This window comes from Diaphorina citri, unplaced genomic scaffold (assembly GCF_000475195.1).
Source record: "Diaphorina citri unplaced genomic scaffold, Diaci psyllid genome assembly version 1.1 scaffold1550, whole genome shotgun sequence".
NCBI classification, from domain to species: Eukaryota; Metazoa; Arthropoda; class Insecta; order Hemiptera; family Psyllidae; genus Diaphorina; species Diaphorina citri.
The window spans coordinates 25,036-34,971 of record NW_007378976.1 but is presented as its reverse complement, the minus strand read 5'-3'; the positions used below and the strand labels follow the sequence as shown (position 1 = coordinate 34,971).

At 37.1% G+C, this 9,936-nt stretch overlaps 1 protein-coding gene across 1 annotated transcript; it reads left to right on the top strand.

The window, feature by feature from the left end:
• LOC103516347 lies at positions 1–8,228 on the top strand. The gene is made up of 2 exons (XM_026828778.1): positions 1–95; positions 7,212–8,228. The coding sequence occupies exon 2, from the start codon at positions 7,224–7,226 to the stop codon at positions 8,226–8,228; it is 1,005 nt and encodes a 334-aa protein (XP_026684579.1). The 5' UTR covers positions 1–95; positions 7,212–7,223.
• The last annotated feature ends 1,708 nt before the right edge of the window (positions 8,229–9,936 follow it).

The following is a 9,936-nucleotide window of genomic DNA, read 5'->3' as shown; positions in this document are numbered from 1 at the left end:
TTTTTTCCACGGTTAAGTTTATTTTAGGGATTCCACAGTTGAGTTTATTTTGGGGATGTCACAACTCTTTTCTATGCTATGATAAGAAGATTAATGTAAGTTTATATACAGGGTGTATCAGGTTGTTACGTCCAAAGTAAAATGGGTTGTAGAACATGAAAAAACAAACCTCCCCCCCCCCGGACATTTTTTGATTTAGTTCTTTTTATCGGATAGGGTAAGTGTACCATTTATTCGCCCACCTAAAAAACGTACAATTTATTGGCCCACCTGTCGATCTACGCCACATAAGTCTGAACTGGATGAATTTTTTCAAGATCCAATTTTATCAAAAGAAAGGGCTTAAAGAATGCTATCGAACCAGTGGTATTCCAAAATTGTAGTCATAAAAACAAAAATTAGAAAAATCAAAGTTCCTTCCTAAAAAAAATTTTAGTCGATTTTTGCTAAAATCTAACCGTTTTTCTTAAGGATTCATATTTACGCCTTAAGGTTTCTACACGTTATTTTTCATTATTATTCAATCTTAAGATATCTGGGATAAAGTAGACAATATTCCACGTCTTTTGGTTAAAGTATCAATTTTTTATCTTTAATACAGACCATTTAAAAGGCATGGGCGAATAAATGGATCAAAAGTTTAGCCATGTTCCTAATGTTCGCCCCATGGGCGAACAATTGGAACTCCCTATAAAATCATGGTTCCTATTATTGGCCCATGGCGTTTTTCTCGTTTCTATTCCAATAAGAAGCGATTAAAAGCTTTAGGGGTGAACATCATAAAAAAATACCTTTACTTTGAGGTTTTTGTACAATTTAATGATGTAAATACCTAACACATAATAAGTTATTTACCTAGCATGACTTGTGATAAAAATGAAATTCAGAAAAAAATAAATTTAGAATTTCAACCGAATTTTAATTTTAATCATTAGTTTGACCTTTTTGAATTGCACAAATCACAGATCAAAATAAATTTCCCATTTTTGGTGCCTCGCCTTTTGGCGGAAGAACATAATGATGTATCACAAACAAGGGGTTCTTATTTAAGATTTTAAAGTTGACCCCCCTGGGGCCGCCCCTGATAGCGTTGAAAATTTGAGATCAAAGTGGGGGGCCCCTGATCAAGTTCCTTATTTATTGATTTATTTTTATTTTATTTTTGTATTTATTTATTTATTATTATTATTATTTTTTCATGTCCTAAGAAAAAGTAGACCTTAATCGAGAATGATTCCCAGGATTGCAGATTTTTAATCTCATCCGTTTAAAAATTATAATGGAGGGAAGGACTTATGACCACACTGCAAAAATATCATTAAAATAGGCACCTAGGAACCTAGGTATTTGCCAGCCTAGTTAGCTTGGTTGGTAATGCGTCTGCCTTGTAAGCGCTAGGCCGCGGGTTCGATTCCCGCCCGGGGCGGATTTTATCCTGAACGGATAATGTTCGTTCTCGGAATGGCTGGCTTTCTCCTATCCTGTCTTCCTTCTCTCTTCGATTTCGGGACGATAAGATAAGACCATAGCAGTTACAGTTCCCTCTGTCAAACCGACTCAAACCTCTTTAAAAAAAAAAGAACCTAGGTATCATTTAAAACAGAGGTTCTCAATCTGTGGTACGCGGAAGCATTTCTAGTGGTACGCAAAAATATTTGAAAACCCCATTTTTATTACTTTTTTATCTCGTAAATACGAAATTTATCTCATATAAAAAAAACGAAAAACAAATCTGGTAACCCTAAACCACACAAAATTGATGCTTGGTGGTACGCCAAAAGAACCTTCAGGAGTCAGTTGGTACGCAGTATACTCAAAAGTTTGGGAAGCCCTGATTTAAAGTTGGTGGTACGCCAAAAGAACCTTCAGGAGTCAGTTGGTACGCAGTATACTCAAAAGTTTGGGAAGCCCTGATTTAAAGAAAAAAAAAATGTACTTACATACCTAAGTCATCAAATAAAGTCCAAGTTCCTGCATAACCTAATTCCAGCCTGAAAATTACTGTTGTATGTATGTAGTCGTCTTGTTCTTGAATTAAAGTCCAAGTTCCTGCATAACCTAATTCCAGCCTGAAAATTACTGTTGTATGTATATGTAGTCGTCTTGTTCTTGAAATTTTTTTGAATTTCCACAACAGACAAATAATGTTGTTTTGTGTTCAGGAGCTTTTTAAAAACTTGACAGACCAAAAGTTTGTGTCCACTCAGGATTTTCGTCCATTTGTGAAGAGCTACTGTCATATATGTAGATTCTGTCTCTAGTGTAATATTCATCACCGTTAGCTATAAAATCATTTATCTAACCCTTTCACCCCTAAAGACAATACGTCCCACAGAATCATTATTTTTAAGAGTGGGATATTTCATCCCAGACCTATCGAAAAAAATCCGTACCCAGTGTTTTTCAAACGGTCCTTTAGTGATCAAAGACGTCAGTCCTTTCACCCCTAAAGACAATACGTCCCACAGAATCATTATTTTTAAGAGTGGGATATTTCATCCCAGACCTATCGAAAAAAATCCGTTCTCGGTGTTTTTCAAACGTTCCTTTTGTGATCAAAGACGTCAGTAAAATTCTTTTGGCTAACTTGTCTGGTTTTGTCTCCAGATCAATTTTTGTTCAGTAGTCCTAGGAGGACACTGAAACTTTGTAGAGGTCTTCTTTTGGCTAACTTGTCTGGTTTTGTCTCCAGATCAATTTTTGTTCAGTAGTCCTAGGAGGACACTGAAACTTTGTAGAGGTCTTATATTTATAGCTCAAATTTCAAGACCTAATCAGTAAATAATAGAAAGTAAAAATTAAAAACTCTGGTCCTAAAATAAGTCGGCGTGAAAGGGCTAAATAAAACCTTGCATAGAGTAAAAAAATCTATATAAATAAAATTTTACTTTTGTCTGCATTGCTTAGAATCGTGAAATTTCCAAGTAATTCTGCAGCTAAGACATGGAGAACTCACTCTCATCAATAGCTTATACACTTGTTTTATATTACTAACAGAATTGAACCAGAATATGTCGGGCTAAGCCCTCTCTCTCCAGAGGTAAAAGTGTCTCTGACATAGCCCCCCCTAGTGATGGGCCGAGTGAATGATTTTACTCGAGTGGACTCGAGTTTGACTTCACTCGAGTGCACTCGATTATTATTTTGTTCCACTCGAGTGGAAAAACTATTCATTGGGTTCTCTGACCCGAGTTCACTCGCGCACTCGCCACATATTATTGCAACATACAGTTTCTATTCGAGTACAAATCTATTCGTCAGAAAAACTATTCGTTTGAACGAGTTGAATGATTCACTACCCCCCTCTCCCCTCTTACTAGATGATGATGCAAGAAAGAGAACTGAAGAGGGGGAGGGGTATAGTGGTATACCCGTATGCCGAGAGTTTCCAAACGAAAACCCGAATATCAGCGACTCGCTCGCCTACTCGACTCTCGAGTGAGAAATCGGCACGGTGTAATTTCCAGGAATAAATATTCAACTCGATTAATTTCCACTCGAGTTACAACTCGAGTTGGAAAATAATCGAGTAAAAAATAATCGAGTTGAAAAATCTCACTCGAGTCCCATCACTAGCCCCCCCCCACTCATGGTACCTTTATAAAAATGTACTCCATTGCAGATAGAACATCCACAATTTTGTTGATAATATTGTATAATCTACAACACTATGAATACATATCTTCCACACTCTGAAGGTCCAAGTTCTCGGCTAGGAGTTTGTATGAAATGACTGGTGTAGGTTGGGTAAACGTAAAAACCATTTTCTTTCTTGAATGAGGACCTCACAAAGTTAGCTTGTATATTTTCCAATAGTGACACATAAAAGTTTGCTTTAGGAGCCCAGATGACAGTGGCATACTCCAGTTTGCTTATATGGAGAGAGATATGTATATATACAGGGTGTTTATAAAGTCTTGACCGTAGGTATGGTTCTCAAGAACTGCTCAGAAAAACGCCGAGACACCGATTCAGAAAAAAATTTGGGGGATCAATTTTTTTCACATGAAGTTTCTGCCCCGGCCTCCCTTTGTGGTTGCAACCGGTCGCAACTTAAAAATCTTGAATGAATGAATGAATGAATGAATGAATGAATGAATGAATGAATGAATGGCCTTTTTTTGTGTTATTATTTTTTATTATATCACAACTTTGCTGCTCACTGCAGCATTGTAGGATTTTCCAAATATCTCAATAATCCAGCGCTTAATGTTGTTTACCTACCATGCTGGATTGCTGGCACCGGTCGCTATGCGCATTTATATTACATAACTACTCATTTTCCTCACGAGGCTGAGTGGGCCCTGCAACAGCCCACGGAATCAATCATTTTTTGTCCCCGCCGGGAATCACACCCGGGTCTCCCGCGTGCTAGAAGAGCGCAGTGACCACTATGCCATGGGAGCTGACTAAAAATCTTAAATGAGAACCCCGCACTTGTGACACGTCGTAATTATTAAAAGTCTTTAAAAAACGTAATATACGTATAATACTTTGGTACAAGTTTCAGCTCAATCAAACAAACAAGACCAGAGTTTTGGCCTGTCCAATATACCGGATGGGCTGTTTTTTTATTTATTTTTTATTTTTTAAAGTATCTATTCATTTTGAATAACAATTTACAATACAGAGATCTTATCCTAAGCTAATTATAATAATAAAGCTTCTAAGAAAAGATGATTACAATGTTAATTTACAATGAATGATTTAAAATTTACTAGGTTTTCGCAGTTTCTTCTGTCACGGGCTGTCTGTCAAGGAGGGTAGGTATACCCTGACACTTCTATGGAAGAAATCTAGAGAAAACCAAACGCACACCGGAACACATTGATCCAGATAAATGGAGGAAACCTAGGCGACGAAGTAATAAAATCAGATTGTCTTCATTTTTCCATGTTCTTCCGGCAATAGGAAAAGCACCGAAAGTGGAAAATTAATTTTTCCTTCAAATAGGTCTTACTAATGAGTAATGATTCATATTGGACTTGAAAAAAAAGGAAAAGAAGGAAAATAAATGAGTATCTTATTAATAGGAGCTAGGAAAAGCACCGAAAGTGGAAAATTAATTTTTCCTTCAAATAGGTCTTACTAATGAGTAATGATTCATATTGGACTTGAAAAAAAAAGGAAAAGAAGGAAAATAAATGAGTATCTTATTAATAGGAGTGGTTTTCTGTTTGTTTGTAAGAGGTTGGCGTCCAAACGGTAAGTCGTAGAAACTTGAAATTTTGTACACAGGTTCATATTTTTATGGCGGTGGTTGTAGGCTAGGTTAAAATTTCCTAAAGTCAGCCATTCGCCTGTTATTCAAGAAATTCAAAATTTTTGGCCGACTTTGAGTCACATTTTGGCCTGGAAGTTGAAATTTGTCGCGATGACCTATATTTTTAGTCCGTCCTTCCTTTATTATTACAATAGTAATAAAAAGGTATAAGGGACGGACTATTGTATTCGCTTCGGTGTCGTCTGTCTGTCGGTCGGTCGGTCGGTCTGTCTGTCTGTCCCCATAGGGGCTTCGCGGGGTGGGCATGAGGTCGCGCTTCGCGCTCCCTTGGCTTCGCCCCTGAAAACTAATATCGTCCCTGAGTCTTGTTTCGAAGAAATGAAAACTAAAAGCGAGAGAAAATATTAAACGTAGGAAAAGTTTTGCTGGCCTCAAACTCTGTTCCCTGTGTATTTCTTATGGGGAGACTAAAAAACGTCAATATCTCGGGAACGGTTTGGAATTTCGGGGGTTTTCGATTTTTCCCAGTATGTACAAAAAATATGGAATCCAATGGTGAAAACCGCATCTTCCTAGCTCATCTAGAAGTGGGTTAGAATTTGTATACGTGAGTCAGTCAGTCAGTCAGTTACACAAGGGGCTGTATATATTTTAGATACGTTGACCATGGTCGGTATTTAGATGGTAGAATATCAGGGAATATTGGCTTTTTCGAGCAGTTTTTGTCGGAAATAAACACTGTTCCGCCCCCGGAATTGCTAGAGACTTTTTTTCCCCTTCAAGTTCATGCTAAAAGAAAGTTATTCCAAAAGTTTCACAGAGGTATTATTTTTTCCCTTTTCATATGTCGATTTTTACTGTACTATTAATGTAGGTACATACCAATGTTTTGGAAGAAGTTGCTATGTCTGACTACCATGCCCAGAGTTTGAAAAGCTTTCTTGCATGTTTCAGATATGTGATTTTCGAACTTGAGGTTGATCTGAAATATGACAACAAGATCTTTTTTTCTGTTCACCCTTTCAAGTTGATTAATAAATTCTATACTGAAACATATAAGGGCTTCTCATGCTAAAAGAAAGTTATTCCAAAAGTTTCACAGAGGTATTATTTTTTCCCTTTTCATATGTCGATTTTTACTGTACTATTAATGTACATACCAATGTTTTGGAAGAAGTTGCTATGTCTGACTACCATGCCCAGAGTTTGAAAAGCTTTCTTGCATGTTTCAGATATGTGATTTTCGAACTTGAGGTTGATCTGAAATATGACAAAATATTTGAAAACCCCATTTTTATTACTTTTTTATCTCGTAAATACGAAATTTATCTCATATAAAAAATACGAAAAACAAATCTGGTAACCCTAAACCACACAAAATTGATGTTTGGTGGTACGCCAAAAGAACCTTCAGGAGTCAGTTGGTACGCAGTATACTCAAAAGTTTGGGAATCCCTGATTTAAAGAAAAAAAAATGAAATATTTGAAAACCCCATTTTTATTACTTTTTTATCTCGTAAATACGAAATTTATCTCATATAAAAAATACGAAAAACAAATCTGGTTATCTGGTAACCCTAAACCACACAAAATTGATGTTTGGTGGTACGCCAAAAGAACCTTCAGGAGTCAGTTGGTACGCAGTATACTCAAAAGTTTGGGAAGCCCTGACTGATTTAAAGAAAAAAAAAATGTACCTACATACCTAAGTCATCAAATAAAGTCCAAGTTCCTGCATAACCTAATTCCAGCCTGAAAATTACTGTTGTATGTATATGTAGTCGTCTTGTTCTTGAAAAAATATGACAACAAGATCTTTTTTTCTGTTCACCCTTTCAAGTTGATTAATAAATTCTATACTGAAACATATAAGGGCTTCTTTTTTTCTAGTGATAGTCATAACATCGCACTTTTCCACAATAATGAAGATTCTATGCAATGAATAGACAAAGAATTTTTTTATTTATATAGATTTACTTTTTTTCAGACTGGGGCCAAGATGAACTTCTCAGCTGCGTTCATGTTGAGCTTATGTGGTTACATAATATTCGACACCACATCGGCTTCACCATTTACTTGGCTGGGGGATTCGGATTCAATCTACTCCCTTCTTCCCTCATTTGGGGGTGGAGAATCCTCAAACGACTGGTTTCAACAATCATCGGGGAATGAAGACTCCGTGGACTCTTTCACCAACTGGCTTCAACGCTTATTTGGGGGTGGAGGCTCCTTTAGCAACTATCTTGGTGTGCCCTCCTTCGGTGTACGATCACGATCCTTGTTTATTAACGAGGAAGATGAACACTTTCCATTTGGCCATTTTATCATCACCCCACGTGTACCTAAGAATCCTATAAGTAAAAAAACCAAGAAACCCACGAAAATCACAAAACATCCAAATCTTAGAGGCCCCCTCAACCCAGTAATTCCTGTTCATTGGAGGAATGCGATTTTGTCAAAATCATCGGATACATTGATGAAACCTTATAGGGAATTTAAACAGGGGGATGGGTCCCCTTCAGTGATATCCGAAAAACTTCTTTCCAATATTACCGGAGGGGATAGGTTTTTGCAGTTGCGTGAGTGGAGGAAAGCTAGGCGAAACCAATCCTACATGATGGGAATATCTAGAACAACTAGAATCTCTAGATTCGGATTTATCAGAACTATGGAGCCTTATCCGAGGGACCTATGGATGAGAAAACCTAGGAGGAGGAGGCGAAATAAAACCAAAATGTCTAGATCCAGGAAAGCATACCTTCTTAGGATGGAATTAAGGAAAAACCTAACTCTTGCATCCTACGTTAGAGGAAACCGAACTGAGGCCGTAGCTTTTAGAAACCTAACTTTGAATTTATTAAACCGAACTTATTTTCCCACAGCTTCTAGAAAGCAAACTTATATCCCCAGAGCTTTTAGAGACCAAACTTATTTCAACGGAGCTTTTAGTAACCAAACTTATATCCCCAGAGCTTTAATAAACCAAACTCGACATTTGACTTAGCTAATCGAGACTTGACTGACGTATACAGAAATGGTACACAACTTAACCTGACCAAAACGGAAAAAATGACATTCAAACCAAACTCATTTCCCCGGAGCTTTAAAAAACCAAAATCATTTCCCCGGAGCTTTGATAAACCAAACTCATTTCCCCGGAGCTTTAATAAACCAAACTCATTTCCCCGGAGCTTTAGTAAACCAAACTCATATCACCGCAGCTTCTAGAAACCAAACTCATTTCCCCGGAGCTTTAATAAACCAAACTCATATCACCGCAGCTTCTAGAAACCAAACTCATTTCCCCGGAGCTTTAATAAACCAAACTCATTTCCCCGGAGCTTCTAGAAACCAAACTCATTTCCCCGGAGCTTTAATAAACCAAACTCATATCACCGTAGCTTCTAGAAACCAAACTTATATCTCCGGAGATTTTAGAAACCAAACTTTTATCCCCGGAGATATTAGAAACCAAACATATATCCCCGGAGCTTTAATAAACCAAACTCATTTCACCGGAGCTTCTAGAAACCAAACTCATTTCCCCGGAGCTTTAATAAACCAAACTCATTTCACCGGAGCTTCTAGAAACCAAACTCATTTCCCCGGAGCTTTAATAAACCAAACTCATTTCCCCGGAGCTTTAATAAACCAAACTCATATCACCGGAGCTTTAAGAAACCAAACTCTTTTCCCCGGAGCTTTAATAAACAAAACTCATTTCCCCGGAGCTTTAATAAACCAAACTTATATCACCGGAGCTTTTAGAAACCAAACTTATATCCCCGGAGATATTAGAAACCAAACTTATATCCCCGGAGATATTAGAAACCAAACTTATATCACCGGAGCTTTAATAAACCAAACTCATATCACAGCAGCTTCTAGAAACCAAACTCATTTCCCCGGAGCTTTAATAAACCAAACTCATATCACAGCAGCTTCTAGAACCAAACTTATATCACCGGAGCTTTAATAAACCAAACTCATATCACCGTAGCTTCTAGAAACCAAACTTATATCCCCGGAGATTTTACAAACCAAACTTATATCACCGGAGCTTTAATAAACCAAACTCATATCACCGTAGCTTCTAGAAACCAAACTTATATCCCCGGAGATATTACAAACGAAATTTATATCCCCGGAGATTTTAGAAACCAAACTTATATCCCCGGAGATTTTAGAAATCAAACTTATATCCCCGGAGATTTTACAAACCAAACTTATATCACCGGAGCTTTAATAAACCAAACTCATATCACCGTAGCTTCTAGAAACCAAACTTATATCCCCGGAGATATTAGAAACGAAACTTATATCCCCGGAGATTTTAGAAATCAAACTTATATCCCCGGAGATTTTACAAACCAAACTTATATCCCCGGAGATTTTACAAACCAAACTTATATCCAACCAAACTTATATCCCCGGAGATTTTAGAAACCAAACTTATATCCCCGGAGATTTTAGAAATCAAACTTATATCCCCGGAGATTTTAGAAACCAAACTTATATCCCCGGAGATTTTAGAAACCAAACTTATATCCCCGGAGATTTTACAAACCAAACTTATATCACCGGAGCTTTTAGAAACCAAACTTATATCCCCAGAGCTATTAGAAACCAAAGTTATGTCTACAGAGTTTTTAGAAACCAAAACCAAACTTATATCCCCAGAGCTTTCAGAAACCAAAACCAAACTTATTATT

What these genes read in the sequence shown, in the direction of transcription:
- LOC103516347 (XM_026828778.1), top strand. Translation starts at nt 7,224, where the DNA reads ATGAACTTCTCAGCTGCGTTCATGTTGAGCTTATGTGGTTACATAATA.